The following is an 18,154-nucleotide window of genomic DNA, read 5'->3' as shown; positions in this document are numbered from 1 at the left end:
GTGATACTCTCCCCCAAATCATAATTCTCCATTTTGCAAATGGGGGCAACTAGGTGGCACAGTAGAGTGCCAGGCCTGAAATCAGGAAGATCTTTTAAATCTAGACTGAGATACTTACTAACTGTATGTCCTTTTGTAGGTAATTTAAACTTCTTTGCCTCAGTTTCTTCATCGGTAAAAGGAGCTGGAGAAGGGAATAGCAAACCATTCTAGTATCTTTGCCAAGAAAACCCCAAATGGCAGACACAAATGAAAAACAACAACAAAAATTTTGTAAATGGGTGTAAATTGGATCTCTGGGAGGATTTTAAAATATAAAAACACCAATGGCAAAGACTCATTTCATACAGTAGTCTAATATAAAAGCACAAAGCTATTCACAGACCTAAAATTATAATAAATATGAAAATTGGAGAATCATGTTTTTTGTCCCAATTCTAAATTGTGTAACATTTATGATGGATTTATGGACTATATGTTGGAATTATTTGAATTTACTAAAAAATCTCAGTTAATTTTTTTTAAATCTCATTAAGCATACACAAACACATTCAATATATATTCAATACTGTTTAATTCTGAATCATTAAAAATAAAGCTGTGTACATAAGCACTAAAATAAGAAAGGCAAATAATCTCATATAGATGGCTTAGAAGGGTATATATATTTACAAACTATCTCATCAAAGGAGAAATACATCTTAAAACTTCCTCAGATCACCCTAGCTCACAATGAGTTCTTCTAACTGAACTATTTCTAGATCATTTATGTCTTAATACTATTCATTTAGCAATTAATCACATAACTCTTTATAACTTCTTATACAATTATTTAACTTTCATATTATATATTAGTAATAATAGCTAGTATTTAGATAGCACTTTACAAATATCTGTTTTGATCCTAACAACAACTCTGGGAAGTAAATGATGTCATCCCTATTTTATACATGAGAAAAGGGAAGCAGATAGAAGTAAAATGACTAATCAAGGGTCATACAGCTAATAAGAGGCTAGGGATGGACTTGAACTTAGGTCTTCCCAATTCCAGGTCCAGTCTTCTATCCACTACACCAACTAGATGCCTGCCTTATCTTCCTAAGTATACTGTATGCTCCTCCAAGGCAAGAACTCTTACCACCAGAGCTTTCTTCTGTCTTCCATAGTGCCAGCTCCTAGCAGAGTGTTGTACACATATTAAGTGCTTAATAAATGATTTACGAAACTGAGTTGTATCAATGCTCATTGTATATTGATATAACATTAAATTGATATATGAAGCAAGTAATGTTTAGAATTACCATTTTTCCTCAAATGCAAGAAACCTTTATTATACCTATCTGTAACCCCTATTTTCTTGGTTGGCTGATAGGCTGTAGTTATATCTGAGGCAAGGTGGTATTGCTTTGGAAGAAAAGAAATACACTTTTAAGTGATGGACTAAACTAGAATGCTAGGGTTTGGGAGACATGTTTCCTTTTGCCACTGACCATAGACCATTCATTTAACACTGCGGTGTATCAGTTTCTCTTTTACAAAATCTGGACAAATATCTATCCTCCCTTCAACCAGGATTTTGTGAAGACAAACGAACTAAGATGAGTATGTTGTCTAACACATAGAGGCCTTTGTATTACCATATAAGACAATATAAAAGGTAAAAATGATCACTAAATTTCAAAGGTACAAATTTACAATAAACTTCAAGGTAAAAAAAAAAAAACGTTTCAAAAACTGAAGGATTTTTTACTTGGAAGAAAAACTCCCTTTTAGAATTCCACAGATAACTAACTCTAACATGGAGGGGAATTGTGGGGAAACCTATACTGGATCAAAATGAAGTTAAGTACATATGAATGCATTACTTTCTCTTCAATATAACTAAGTATATTGAGAATTTTTCCTTGTAAAACCTCCAAAGCATCAAATTGCTTATACAGTTTTTTTTTAAAGTAACACCTGCTAACATTTAACTTCAGAAATTTAAACATTTTCAGGATGTCACAAAATTCATTAAATGATGATAATATGGTTTGAACATTTCATAAATTGGTCTTTAAAGCATAACAAATTATATGAAGTATTTATTTTAATAAAAATCTTTAAACACTCTTCAAAGACACAAGGATTTAAAAATATTTCCAACACCCTTCCTCCCAAGATTCACATGAAAATTAAACACAACACAAGAAAGGAGAAAAGAATCATTATTGAAAAAAAGGAGAGATGAAGCAAATTCTATATATGGGCTTATTGTATTCATTCTACTTCAGGACTCTCTTTCTGGTTCTTGAACCTTTAAAAATAAGAGAAAAATACAAATTAGGAACCAAAATACAACCCACAATAATGTCTGAGAAAATTACGTTCTTATACAAAATTCTACACCTTTAATGCAAACTACATGGAAGGGTAGGAAGTATTTTTGTACAAAAAATAGCTAACACTGCTGAAGTTCTTTTAAGTTTTACAAAATGCTAAGAATATTATCTCATTTGATCCTCACAACAACCTTATGAGTTAAGCATAACAGATATTATTACCTTTATTTTATAGATGAGGAGAGAGGGGAAGAAGTGGGGAAAAGAAAGATGGAAAGGGAGAGTGAGAGAGTCAATTTTCTATGTATAGGTTTACTAGGAATCTGAATTACATAGAATATTCCTGGGCTTATACAGGTATAAAAAAATGGAAGAATTATTTAAAATTAAAATTTATTACAAAATTTAAGGATTAATACTACAAAATATAAACAGCAGCCCAGAGTTAGGTAAGAATAAAAAGCCACATTTTATACCAAGAGTATTTTTCAGGCAAGAAATCTCAAATGACAGTTCCTACTTAACTACCCTTACAATAAGTTGGGCAGTAAATCAGAGAAGAATGCTATTAAAGATTTGGAGGTGCAAATTTGTGAACAAGCACCTATCACCACGATCAACTACATTAGTTATTAAAACAAATTTTCTCCTCATTTTGTTAATACAAGATAAACATCAGAGTGAAAACAATTCTGTAGTTCAAAATAAAAAATTGTATTAAAGAGATTAGTCTTCCTTCTTGAAACGTACAAGCTATTATTTATGTCCTGGGCACAAATAATATATCTTCTATGACATATACCTAACAAGAACCAGATATTAAATGTTTTCTACATGACAGACTTGACCACTCAAAATAAATTTTTATTTTAAAATTTTATTGATATGCTTGGGTTTTACACAACCTATATTTCCCAACATACTCTTCTTTTCTTTATCCTGCAAAGAACCATCCCCTATAACATCTTAAAAGGAGAAGAAAAATGGTTTGGCAAAATTAACCAATAATCAATCAAGATATTCTATGAAGTATTCCAAACCTGTGGTCACTCTTACTGCTAAAAAAAAGGGAGGGATGTTCTCATATCTATAAATTGGGACCAATCTAGTTCATTATGATTTCATAACATTCAATTTATTATTGTCTTGTTGCTCTATTCATTTACATTATTGTCACCGAGTGACTATATTTATTTCTGATTCTGCTAAGTTTACTTTGTCACAGTTCAGATAAGTCTTTTAATGGTTCTCTATATTATTCATCATATCCATTGTACTTCTATCTTTATGGGCACTGAATCAGATTTTTTGTCTATTCTGTAGTCATTTTGAATAGGACTTCCATTTCTACTATTTTCTCCTAGATTTATTGCAATAATACTGCTGTATCAGAAAGGCTGTTAATTTCTCTGGGTTTGTTTCATGTACTTTACTGAAAGTTTCTCAATAAGTTTCTCTTCTGATTTTTTGAGGATTTGCTACACAAAATATCATGCTACTAGTAAATAAGGATAGTTTTGTCTCTTCCTTGACTATTTTTTATTACTGTTAATATTTCAAATTTTCTGTCAAATAAAGAGTGGGGTTAAAGGGTAGGTCTGCTTTATTCCTATATTTATAGAAAAGTTTCCCCTCTGTACATGATGCTAGTTTTTTTATTATTGTTGTTGTTTGTCTTTTATGACATCATAATCATGGTGTCTTAACTTGCATTTAAATTGGATTTGAGTGAGGCAGAGCTATGCAGTCATCAGCCTTGCTCCTTCCTCCAGGGTCACTGGAGTCCAGTGGCAAAACAAAGGTCAAAACAACTGGCAATAACTCAGGATGCAGCGGGTGACCTTGGCCTTTCTTGGGAAGAGTATTAAATATGGTTGGAAAGGTTGGGTGATTATATATATGCATGCCACTATATATTCCCATATAGATGAATAGTCTGAATCAAATTAAAACAGAACATACAATACAAATAAATTCCTAGGACAAGGCTGAAACTAACCTAGTACTTATCATTTCACACTTTCAAAACCTGCTGATTTGTCCTTATCATCTCTACTTGTAATAATACAAAAAGAATAAAATTTCAATAGAGGGCCAAAGATTTAAAGCTAGAATGGAATTTACAAGTCAGCTAGTCAAATTTTAGTTATATTTAAAAAGGTTCTTCTCTAGATGTTTGTAGTTTTGCTTTTTCTTTTTTGGCAAAAATGAATGTTGTACTTTGTTGAAGGTTTTTTTTTTTTCCATTTCCTATAACTGTTAATATAATAGTGTGATTTGTTTTGAATGACTATGTTGTTTTCCTAATTCCTAATCAAATAATCTTTGCTTGCCTGCTATCAATCCAACTTGATCATAACGAATACATTACCTATACATATGTTGCTATAGACATTTATTGTCTTTATTTTTAATTTTTGAATTACTTATTAATAATATCAAACTATAGTTCTTGCTCTACTTTATACTTCCCTGGTTTCAGTATTAGGAGTACATTTTTTGTTTCCTTTTTGATTTTTGAAAATAATTGATGTCATGTGGGAATCAATTATTCTTTTAAAAGTCTGGCAAAACTCTCTTGTATATGAAAGAGACTAGGGAGACCAGGACCGCTTCCCTATTTTGGTCATTCCTTACAACTACTTCAACTTCCTTTTTGAAAACTTAATTAAAATCTCCATTTGGTGTTGTGTATTTTGTATTTTTGTAGATAATCCTCTATTTCTTTTAATATTTAGTGTTGCTGACATACAACTATAGCAGGTTCTTTTCTTTTCTCTTTTTTGCTTTTTTGAGGGGGTTGAGTAGGCAATTCGGGTTAAGTGACTTGCCCAGGGTCACATGGTTAGTTTTGTGTTGTGTTTGAGGTCACATTTGAACTCAGGTCCTCCTGACTCCAGGGCTGGTACTCTATTCACTGCGCCACCCAGCCACCCCTATAGCAGGCTCTGATCACTTTTATGTCTTCTATATTATGATTTTTACATTGTTCAGTTTTGGTTAATTCAATTTTGATCCCTCTTTCTAAGAAGATTAGATATGATTGTATATATTTTGTTAGTATTTTCAAAGAACTAAATTTTAAGTTTTCTTTCTTAAGTCTATTATATTTTTGTTTCTGGTTAATCTCCCCTCTAATTTTCAAAATGTCCTCTTTTCTCAAAGATATTTTTGCTGAGGATTGCTTTAGCTTTATTGTATTCCTATTATGTTTTAATTGTTTTTTCTATTCTCTGATTCACTCATTATACATTAAGGTTGCATTTAAATCTGATGTTTTGTTAATACTTCCTCTATCTTTAAGTACTGTTTTGATTGCACTAATGTACATAAAGGATATGCTTAGTATTTCTACTTTGTAAAATTTATTTATTATTTCTTTGTGTCCTACACAGTTTTTTTAAAGGTATAATGTGGTCCTGAGAAATGTTTATTTGTCTACATTCCTACTCAGACACCATAAGTTTTTTAGTTCTAAATTCTCCCAACTATATGTTCAATTCTATTTTTCCCTTTGCTTATCTTTTTTAGATTTATCTAGATCTGGAAGAATTACTTCAGTGCTTCCTATGACTGTGCTCCTATCTATATCTTTTTGAAATTAGGTTAACTTTTAATTTATAAATTTAAAAAGTTATTTGGTACATGCTTAGTATTAGTATAGTTCTTGTTTATAGCTATTAATGTTAGCAAGCTTTTTTTTCCTTGTTTTTATTTTTTCCTTTCCCTCTGTGATTAGTTTTAGCAAAATAGCTAGCATATATATAGCACCTACTATGTACTAAGTACTTTACAAATATTATCTCATTTAATCTTCACAAAAATCCTAATTTTATGCTAATCTATGCCCACAGCTACTCTCCCAGTAAACTGTACATGTTTAACTTCTCTCTAGACATGGATTTTAAATAATTGATTTTTCTTGCATTTATGTATTTTTTTCTTCCTCTCTTGTCCCATCACTTTTTCCCTTCAACTAAGAGGTTAGTCCAAAATCTTCCTGCCACTTATTTTCATTTGATTTTACTTTCACTTATTTTATTTTCGTGAGATCTTCTTTGTTTTGTTCCCTTCATTATTTCTTTTTCTTCCAGTGTATTGTGAATTTTCTGATGTTTTATACATTCATGTTTTCCTTCTTTATTCTACGGCCCTCATGGGTTTAAAGCTCCTGGAGTACTAGGTTTAAGGTCCCACTTCCAACAAATTTCTATGTTACTGCCTTTATAGATCTTGCCTTATTCTCCCTATTTTACCCTTTGTTCTTCCTCACTCTTAGAAATATCAACTTGTGAGTGTAGTAACATCAGAAATAGTGCTATTGTAGAAACTGCCATGTGTCCCAAATCCTGCAGCCAAGCCCTACTCTGTGCCCACCACAATCCAACTCCTTCTCCTTCCCTCTTCTTACTGCTATGTTCCCCTCACTGTTCTGGGTACCAGCTGTCCTCAGGAGTGGCCTCCCAATGCACAAACTCCTTCAGGTGACAGCTTCTAGCTTCAGTTTCAGAGACACGTCTCCTCTCCCAGGTGAGTACTCTTGTACAATATCATCACTGCTTCTCTCACCGGGTTAAGGCTAGACCCTTGTATGAATCCCTTCTGTTTTACCCACATCCTCACTCGCTTGGAGACTTACTGGAATTACCTTTAGCTCATTGTTCCTCTACAGATTTGGTATCACTCCTTACCATCTGTTCCCTATTTTCCCTCTCTCCATTTACGCAACTTCCATTCTGCAAAAGATAAAGATTCACCTGTAGGAAGGTCAGGGGCCTTAATTTTTCAGTTCACTTCTTCTATCAGATTCCTTATGTTCCATTAAGTCTTTTCCTCATTTCTTTGTTTTATCCTTTAATGATTTCTTAAATCACTCTTTCAAACTTGCCATAACAAGTCTATAATAATAATTTTGCCAGATTTTCCACCACTTTGGTATTTTTGCATTTCAAATCTGTTAATTTCTCTTTCCCTTCTTTTGAGATTCTCCTTCATATAGCCAAATTGTTTCTAATCCATTCACTAAAATAAAAATTCTGGATTGAGAGTTCTAATTTATGAGCTACATTCATTCCTAATTTCTTCTGGATTTTACTTCTTTTTTGAATGAATCTGGAGGTTCCTGTTTCATGCTCTCTTGAGAATCCAAACATCATTTGCTTTCCTTAATATACTATTTAGAAGGAGAGCTTTGTATTCTTTGAAGTTTACTCATTCTTCCTTCTGGTTTTAGGATCTCTTATTGATTTGCTTACCTGTTGGGTTTCTGAGGTGCTTACTTCTGATAGCTTTAATATTTCAGCCTTTTATAAAATATTACCCATTACTCACTTTCTGGCTTCATGCTTTTGCTGGTGAGTTGACTCCCAAGGTTAAGGTATAAATATGCCTTAGTTTCTTCTCACTGGGGGAGTTAAAAAGTTTGCTGGCCCAGATCCCCTTCCCTAAGTAACTTCTGGATAAGCATGGTAAAGACCAGGTGGCTTTTAGAACCCTTTCCTTCAGGCCTGATTCAACCATTTGCACTGGCATCCTTTCTGCTTCCTACTCCACTCAAGTGACACTTCTTGCAGAGTGCAGGGTATACAGGCAAAGTCATTTAGCAAAGCAAATCCTATTTGAGAGTTGAGCTCTGAACAAGTTTGCTTGTGTTCCTGCTATGGATATATGGAGGAGAAGCTGGTGAGTGAGATGCACTGAGTAAACACTCTACTAGAAATTTTAAAATTCATAAAGGATTTTTCCCTGTCAGGAATTCTTTCTCCTATGGTTAAGTATAGCTGTAATTTCTATTACAAAATTCATTGAGGGGAGATATGTGAAGATATCTGTAACAGTTGTGCTGGAGCCAGCTTATAGTTGGTAAGAGTTCAACTGATAAAATTTTCAGTGTAATCATTTATACCCCAGAAATCAGTAAACATTACAAATCAGTTTCATTTATTATTTTGTTGATTGTCTAGACTTAATAAAGTAGTGGAGAAAATGTTAATAATGTAAAATTAAACATAAAAGTGCTTCCTACATTTTCAGAGAGCTAATTGTTAAACATTTACCATCATACCACTGATGTTTGGAGACCATGATTAATTTGTCATCTGCCTCATCATGTAACCCAAAGGTGATATTTTGATCATTTTTAAAATTGTTTTTTTACTTCCTCTTCAAAATTTCAAAAGCAATTTCAAAATAATCTATTTAAAGCAAGCTTCTAGGGGCAGCTAGATGGGAGTAGTAGATAGAGCACTGGCCCTGAAGTCAGGAGGACCTGAGCTAAAATCCAGTCTCTGACCAGACACTTGACACGTACTAGCTGTGTGAACCTGGGCAAGACTTAACCCCAATTGCCTCACCAAAAAAAAAAAAAAAACCAAACCAAACAAATAAATAAAGCTTCTAATCTGTAAAGTGCCTTCAGTATAATTTTATTCTTAATGGGCTTCCATAACCTACAGTATAGTGAGGCTCAAGATTAATTAATCACTGATACTTTATTTTTACAATATATCCTTCCTTTTACTTAATATATTACTGGCCACATCTTGTCATCACCAATAGTGGGTACAAATAATATTGGAGACTTACAATACCTGTGAATTCTAACATTTTTCCAGAGTGCCAATTCTAATGGTTATATGGGTAAAATGGTCCAGAAAAGCCTAATTCTATGAAGTTCTAAAAAAAGTATTTTTGTTTTTGTTCTAACATAAATTACAATCATTTCTAATATTCACTATTACCGATAAAATTTACAAAAGTATTCCAAATAAATGTTAAGAAAATGTGTAAAACTCAGTGTTTGAAAAAGGGAAAAGGCATTTCAACATGATTATGAAATATATAATAAAAGCTGAAATTCATTGACATTTGGTTTTGTTTTTTTTTCTTGAAAACATCTTTGTTCCACCAAAAATATAATGCAATTAATCTCTTTGTTTAGTTCTGGTCCCAAAGTTCAAGATTTAAAAAAAAATAACTTCTATAATAGGAGGGAGTAAAGCATACATACATATGTACATATACATATTATAGTATTATTAACCAATTTTTACTACAATTCTGAAAAAATAAGCACAGATAGGGAATAGATTGTACATGATTTTTAAAGTTTATTTTGTGTTGGGGGGGAGTGTATTTTTAGCCAAAAAAAAAAAAAATCTCAATTGGTAAAAATTATCTCACATAAAAATAAAAGTATTAGAGAACTGTGTTCTTGAGAACAAACCCAATCACCCCCCTCTCTTTTTTAGTGAAAACCTGAACAATACACATTTTGAAAGCTTTCAGAATATGTTCTTACACAATGGACCACCAACTATTCAAAATGAGTTTAGGTATATCAAGGAAATAATACATATTTTTAAATGGTCTAAATAGATATTAAAAGAAAGCTGCTCCCATTTTGCCTTGTATAGCCTTCTAAAAGATCCCATGGTGAGCAAAATCTCCTACCATATTATAAACTACAAATTGTGATTGAAAATAAAATTGTTAATGAAGAAACTGACATTTCTAGAACTACTGATGGAGGTAACTGTACTCTTGAAATACTTTTGTGGCACTAGATGTGAAAGCCTCAAAACATAAAATGAATTGTATTATGTATACAGCAAAACAAAATGGAAGTGTGTTCTCTTTCTATCTAAAGTTTTCTTCACCTGGTGAATGAGGTTAAATCTCTCTCCTCAGAATGTCCCTCTCAAGTAGCTGCCATCACTGTGCCATCTCAGTTGAAGTTTATTTGAACACTTGGATATCAGATTATCTTAATTAGTCTGCTATTTCAGAAAAAAGATAAGCTACTGAGGAAAAATGGACATTTAGATTCAACAAACCAAAATGCTAATTTGATTATAGAAAAATTTGGTTAAAATCTCTCAACTAAATTAATTAATTAAAAGAACTTCTCAACTCAGAGTTATTTCAACCAATTTCAAGTTTCTAATATCAAATATCTAAATTGCTTCCCAACTTCAGAAGCATTTATTCCTATTCTTTCCCCCAAGCCCTTGCTATTTCTTTGGTTTAGAAAAGGTATATAAAATCCAGCTTTACAACTGAAACTTCAATTAAATAAAAACGCTCCTAATTTACTTTATATGTAAACCAGATGTGTATACATGGATAACTATAGTTAAGAACAACCATGTGAGTTTCCTATATGTTTATGAAAAAATTTAAGGTTTCTAAAAATGAATATTCCTCTCTTTAGTATTACTCCTAAATTCTTCTTCCACTCACTGTTATAGCTGCTGCTGCTAGTCTCTGTCTGAGATATGCCTCGATGCAGTGATCCTTCGAATGTATCACTTTCTAATAGCAAAATGAACAAGACAAGGAAGGAGAAAAACAGTGGGAAGATAGAAGATGGCAAGAGGATGTTACCCTCCACAGTGTTAACTTCATTATATGTATATGTATACTTTCCATATGAGCTATCTCAAGTATACATATGAGTGCTGTTCAAAAATACAAAAGGATTAGGTAATAAATGAGAGATTGGTTGTGAATGAAAAGTTAGGGATAATGTTCAGGGTATATTCAGGTTTCAGGAAGAGCAAACATCTACCAAGTTTTCCCACAAAATATCTATGAATGGATAAACAATTAATTTGACCATAAGAACACATATAGAGTATTACATAAATATTGCTTAAACTGTAGCTCTGAGAACGCTTTTTGAGATACCTTATATGACTGATGTTTTTAAAGTAACAGTTCAAAGTAATGACAAATATGCTGATAGAACTCTTAAGTTGCAAAGGAGAGGTAAGGAAGAGTTGGCTTCCTCAAGTGTAAAATAGAGAAAGTACTTACCCTATCTAAACCAAATGGCTATTGTGAGGATTAGATTAGATACTGCATGGGAAAGCATTCTGAAAATTACAAAATGCTATGAATATTTAGTGTTTTTATTAAGAAAACTACTTTCATGGCAAACAATTTTAGCATAAAAAGTTAATACTTTCACATAAACAGATGTTTTCAATACTTGTCTATGATAAGAAAATCCAAGTGTCAAGTACAGAAGAAGTAAAGGAAGTTTGTGTTCAACTTACGAGTTTGAGTTCCCTCCAATATATTTTCACGTGGAATTTCCATATCTTCAGCACTTGATGCTATGCTTTCCTCTACCTCTTTCTTTCGCTTCTAATGTAAAAAGAAAGAGATATTGGTCTGGCAGGAGAATAAATGAATAGATAGATTTGCCACATCATAGTAATATAAGTAGTATATGTAGCTTATTGAAAGCATATTATAATCACATCTCTAATCTCTTATCTACATTATCTCTCTAGTATAGGAAGAGTAATCTCAATATTTATACATCAGAACTATTCATTCATTCAGCATTTTAAGTACTTACTATGAATAAGGAATTGTGCTACATGCAAAACAAACAGAATACAAATATGTTATGTAATCTATAAAATATTATTAAATTTATTTTACAGTTCTGGAACTGAGGCTCAAAAAGAGAATGCGATTAGCCTCTGGGCACACATGAAGCCACATACAACGTATCTCTTTTAAAATACTGTAGTACAAAGATACTTTTTTTTTTACTGCTAACTTTTTATTAACCTTACTTCATACCTGGAGGAGGAGATCACTTTTTATAAGAAACTATTACGCATTTACTTGTTTTATCTATCATAAAATATCACTGACTAATCAAACAGAATTAGTAGAAGAATTCTGGTCAACTATCATTTATAAAGCGCTTACTATGTGTGTCAGGCACACATGTGTTGTCACAACAAGTGCTGGTTATACAAAGAAAGGCAAAAACCAGTTGGGTTGTCAGAAAGTTCACATTCTAAAACAGGGAACAATGAGCAACTATGTACAAACAAGATATATACCAAGTGCATGAAAAGCAATCTCAGAGGGAAAGCAATCTTAGAAGGAAGACATTACTAGTCAGGAGGACTTGGATAGGACTCCAAATGGTAACTTTTAGGTTTTTGTTACAAAGTACTTTGTCAAAACTCTGCCAAACTTGAATAACAAGCCTTAATATTTTCCTCACAAAATAATGGTTTGTTTAGATTTAAAGATAGATGCTGCCTGCTCCTAAATTCTCAAAATGGGTTTCATCTTTAAATCTTTTCCCATCTTCTTTCTTCCAGTTGATTCATATAGTCACAAGCTAATTTAGACACTCTGTTTTCATTCTTTTCTATTCCTGCTCCTGCTACATTTGTATTACTTGGTTCATTTAGTGTCTTACATTTATTTATTTATTTTTTAAGGTATGAGAACCATAGAAGTTTCAAAAACTTCTCAGCTTGGATTTTTTTGCAATGTGAATTTTAGAAATATCTAAAAGTCCAAATATTATACCAGTGCATAGTATCCCTAATTTTCATAGTAACCTTGTCCATTTACATCATTTGGTAAATAATTCAATACACACAAAATCTCACTATCCCAGAGTATAACCAATATCCTCATTTATATTTTCTAGCAATTAACATTAAGTTAAACTTTTTCTGAATCCTTTTTTTTTTTTTGCTTCAGGCCATTTTTGTACAGCTATAAAAAAGTCTAACACCTGCTGACAGCACATTGTTATTTTTCCTAATGGCAACCATGGGTTCTATTCCAAAGAGAACTACATGTGAAAGCTGAACTCTATTCAAGCCACACTACCTTAAAACCTCCAAATGGACAGAACTGTTATTATCTGCTGTATTACAATTAATCCAACTGTTTCAAAAATATTCTTAAGGTAGCTATGGAAAGATTAAAATACAGACAGAAGTATGTATGTATGTATGATTATGTATGTATGCATGCATGTATGTATGAATGTATATATAATGTTCCAAAAGGATATAAATGAAAAATGCAAAAATAACAACTTGACTAAGCTTTAAGAAACTTCAAGTGGCATTCATTTAACAGCTCAGTATACAGAGGTATTACTTTACTAAAATAGCTTTAAGAGTGGTTAGAACTTCACGTAACTGATGAGAGAAGGGGAGAGTGCCTTACATCTTTCTTTTTCCAAAGTGTTGCTTCATGATTACCATCTAAACCCTGCTGGGCTGAACAGATTGGTTCGATAATTACATACAATAACTGCAGTGGGCAGGTAACCCTCAGCTGGCACAGGGCAGCTCCCCTGTGAGAACTTCCATATGCAAACTGCACTGATGGAGTGCATTAGGTACATCTTTCCTGCCGGTGCACAGGCCTGATTAACGCCAGCCAAGACTCCAAGGTTAGCATGTCAGCAGATTTGTGATGCATTAGGCAGGAATAAACACAGACACTTTTGTTCATTCTGATCAAAATTAAGGAGGAATATTTCAGCACTGTATTGCTTTCCACACAAGAGAGAATACATTTCTCCAGGTTGTAACAGGGCAAATTTTAAATACTCATCACCAAAAAAACCAATATCCAATAAATTCTACACAAATGCATAATATATCTACCTTATTTTCAAGTTTATTTAATAAAAATGTAACTTTACTCATCCTGATGCAGGTGAATAACATGGTAATGGAAATCAGACATCATTTATCCAACAAAGGAAACGTGTATTCTATGCTGTATATGTTAGGTAAAATACAGTGAATTCTACTAATCCACATTTCAGGTATGCATCTTATTCCCAACTTTTCCTTATGCAGGAAGTTTGAACTATTGATTTCTCCAGTTAAAAGTCTAAAAAAAAACCCTGCAAATTTAATAGCAGTATTATTTATCAGTATTACAATCAATAAACAGTATCAAATACTGGCTTAGCATGCATCTGAGTATAAAGCCAAAGATTCTATGATTTATCACTTCTTCTGATGACCTAAAAGTGTTACACTGGCATTACTTCTCAATTGTCTCTGGTGTCAGCTAGTAAGTATTCTACTTTCCTATGTACAGGGAAAGAAACTGAGGTACTTTAACTTTTGGGATATTAACTGAGGTCAAATATCTTTTTACAAGTTCAGGATTTAAGTCTGGTGTGGCTGGACTCATAGTCCATTTTCTCCTCTGTATTAGAAAAGCATAGCTAAATATTATATTATATACACTACAGAAAAAAATTTTAAATAAACAAATGAAAAATCAAATTAACATTCATATTCTTAAAATCTGTTTTACTACCACTAAAACTTCAAATAAAGATGCTTTGGAATTATGTGCTTTAGTACTACATTTTTAGGAATTGTGACATTATGCTTAACTAAAATTTGGTTATATTGTAGTTACCCATTTTCAAAGGGGAAGCTGGAAGGCAAATTGGTTAGTTGTATTTAGCAGGATGGCTTACTAACAGTATGAACAACTGACTGAAAGAAGAGATAAATATAGACAAAGTTGTTTTTAACTGAAGAGAATAAAAATTCTCGTGTGTATAAAGGATAGGCAGGGTTCCCATTTATTTGTTTCTAAAAATCCAACATTATAGATCGACAGATCATTATTGAACTGTCTCAATGTTTATGAACTTCCAATCAGACTTGAGAAAGAAGGGAAATGGGAAGACATCTTATGTTATATAAGTCTGAGGAAAAATATATTTTAATCGAGGTAAAATATGCAAAAATGAGTTAAGGTGGAGAGGGAGTAAGGGGAAGATAATGCATTAAAAAGAGAAAAATATTCATCCTTCTAATAGAATCAAGTTGAAAAGAGCCTTTTTAAGTTTCACAAAAGTGAAGATTAGAAATGAACTTTTAAGTTCAACAAAATAACAATATAAATAGCAGTAACATCACCTTAGTTGTTCTCCAAAATTAGGGAGTAATTCCAGATTTTTCTTCCTGTCTTTGACCTAACATTATGTCCCTAGAACTGCCAATAATTTTGTAAATTGAGCAAAGATCAGTCTCAACATAACCTCCCCTCCCCCCAAAAAAGCAAAGGAGAGCAGTATTTCAAAACTGGTAGAAGAGGCTCTTGCTCCTACCATCGATTTATGTCCTTCCTTATTTTTTCAACCTCAGATTTTCAAATGTATTTCAGGTATTGAGATCTAATTATTAGGTCTGGATACAAACAGAAAAAATGTATAGATTAACTTTTTTTTCCCTCCATATATATATGGGAAAAAATACATGTTAGAGCCGCTTAAATTCACTGCACAAATTAATGCATTAATTTGAAAATTGATGTGTTTTGAATTAAATAAAAATTATTACAGTCTGAATTCATACATACTCATCTTCCAAGGAAACAGAAAAAGAGCTATCTCATTTCTCCTACAAAAAGACTGCAGAGTAGGTAGATGAAAGTAGAATTCCATTTTACAAGCCAAGAAAGCATGGTTTAATTTGCTTACTGTAACAATTAGAAGTGGCATAGGAACTAGAACTCAGAGCTCTTTATTTTTAGTCCAGTTTTCCTTCCTTCTACTAGACTATGCTGCCTCCCTGTGTAGCTTTTTAATATTTTTTCATTTTTTTTAAATGATTTTAAAGGATTAAAAGGGAAATTGCTATAGTGCTACATAATATTATATACATACTATGGTTTCAAGAAACAGAGTGAGCTTAGAGGACACAGCCCAAAGTCCCTCAAAACTCACACATTATTTAATTGACATTATGTAATTGAAGATATATTTTAAGAAAAAAGTCACAAAGACATAATTAAGAGAAGAAATGAGAAGGGAGTAAAGGGGACAAACTGCAAATTGAAGAACAAATGAAGGAAGAGAATAAAGATATTTTAATATATTTTAATTGAAAAGACTTATTTTTTTAATGATTTTTAGTGGAAAGGCCCAAAATAAGAAAATAGAAAATTATTTTTCTGCAATAACACATACCCCTTGTCTGACATCACCAAAGAAATCTTTTTATATCAATAATACCTATGAATAGAAAAGTATTAGCTTAATGAGGGCTCCATCTGTGGAGCCCAGAGCCTGGCTCATGCTATTTGTGAAGCCTCAAGTAAATCATTCAAGCTCCTCCAACCTTAGTTTCCTCAACTACAAAATGAAGGGGTTGGCCCTGATGTTATCTGAGGCCCTTCCACGTCTGGATCCATGGCAATCTTGTACTACAATACTAAAACACAGATACAAATGGAAGCCCTTCTTGGACAGCTATCCTCAAGGTTTATATCACTGAATACCTCCTAAGTAAGATGCTTTAAAATAAGGTAATCTGAGTTCTTCAAAAAAAATAATATGCAGATAAAATATAGCAGGAAGAGATCTTAAGGATCATCTAATCCTATCTTTTTATTTTAGAGAGGAGGAAATCGAGGCCAAAAAGGAAGTTACTTAAATGGGTTCATATCAAGTATCCCAAAAGTCTTAGTGCAGTTTTAAGCTACATACTTTTGGAATACGCTGCATAGAGAGTAAATGGCAGAGCAAGGACTTGAACTCAGGTCTTCAGAATCTAAGATGAGAGTCTTGTCTACTACTTTATACATATTCATGAACTCAAATATGCCAACTCCCAATTGGGTAAATCAGCATGTAGTTTTCTTTCTATGTTTTAAATTCATTCCTTCAACAAAAATTTGGAAACCTTTAATTATATGTAGAAGTGAACCTGGGTTTCACAAAGGCTTATGCAGGCCAAGAAAAAATATCCACAGTTCATGTCACTGTATAATACTGAAGTAGACCTACCAAACATGAAATTCCACTTTAGCACAAAGATCCAATTTCCACAAAATAGCATTAAGTGGTCAATTCTAGATTACTCAGGAGTCTTTCTGTCAGTTTTTCACTTAAAACTCTTTCCTGCTCTCTGCCTTTTAGACAAATTTTACTGCTTTCTCCCTTCACAAGACATTAAGAAGAAGTAGCAAAATTCAAATTATTCAATTTTGCTTCTTATTAACAATTCTTACAAAAAACCTGATAGTAGAATATACAGAAATAGTATTTAAACTGAAGGCTTTGCATTATCTGTGAATTTCAATCATTTGTGCTACTTCCATTACCTTATCTGGAAACATCATCAAAATAATTGTTTATTGCAATAAGTGTGAATTAAAAACATAGGGTCTATAACTTGTAGACTCTGCCAGAATATTATCATGGGAAAACTCTCTACTGGCTGGCAGCCAGGTAATGCTGTTCCATAGGCACGAAAATACTTTTGGGCAAATGTAAGCTATCCTGAATTCACAGCATAGCATAAATTGTCTAACAATGTTAAGTGGTTTATTACTAAACAGTTATATTACTTCAAGTTTCCTTTAATTCTGTACCCTATTGATGTGATACTGTTGATAGGAAACAAGGAAGTTTTAAAGGGGTTGGGGAAATAATGAGCAGTCTTAGACCTGTTGAGTTTGAGATGACTATGGGGCATGTGGGAAGGGTCTAACAGGCAGCTGGTGAAAGAACAGAGCTTAGGAAAAAGATTAAAGGTGACTATGTACAATCTATGTGCAGAGAGATGACAATGAACCCCAGGGAGCTGATGAAATCAGTGAAGAAGAGATGAAGTATAGAGCAGTAATACAGCAGCAGAATTACAGTCAGGAAGATCTGGGATCAAATCCTATCTCAGATACTGTTTTACCCCAAGCAAATTATTTAACTACACAGCCTCAGTTTTATCTCTAAAATGAAAGAGGCCTCTAAGGCCTTTTCTAGGTCTAAATCTATAAGCCCCACAGCGAAAGACGACCCTCGACAGAGAATCAGGGTGACAACTAGGGCTCAATATATGACTGATGGTATAGGAAAGGAAACTGAGAAGGAATGGGCAGAGAGGTAGGAGAATCAGGTGTTAGCAATGACAAAGATGAAGAGGAGAGTGTCCAAGAAGAGTAAGAAGGACTAAGATGGGGGGAGGGGGGTGTAAGGGTTATGGGATTTAAAGATCTCCCATGCCCCATGGACGTGC

At 32.8% G+C, this 18,154-nt stretch overlaps 1 protein-coding gene across 1 annotated transcript in view; it reads right to left on the bottom strand.

Annotated features, from left to right (window-relative positions):
* Positions 1–557: 557 nt before the first annotated feature.
* The window catches only part of LOC138173920 (serine/threonine-protein kinase VRK1), a 143,300-nt gene continuing 125,703 nt past the window's right edge, over positions 558–18,154 (bottom strand). Inside the window, exons 12-13 of the mRNA XM_069103974.1 lie at positions 11,381–11,471; positions 558–2,296 (exon numbers count right to left, since the gene is read on the bottom strand). Of these exons, the coding sequence (XP_068960075.1) occupies positions 2,265–2,296; positions 11,381–11,471 (123 nt within the window). The 3' untranslated portion in view covers positions 558–2,264. The remainder of the gene's footprint in view (positions 2,297–11,380; positions 11,472–18,154) is intronic.

The sequence above is a fragment of the Petaurus breviceps genome, unplaced genomic scaffold (assembly GCF_028583685.1).
Source record: "Petaurus breviceps papuanus isolate PSGF00001 unplaced genomic scaffold, PetGlider_PUasm1.0 67, whole genome shotgun sequence".
In the NCBI taxonomy this organism is placed as follows: domain Eukaryota; kingdom Metazoa; phylum Chordata; class Mammalia; order Diprotodontia; family Petauridae; genus Petaurus; species Petaurus breviceps.
Note: the sequence above shows the minus strand (reverse complement) of the source record. Positions and strands in the feature narration are given on the sequence as shown.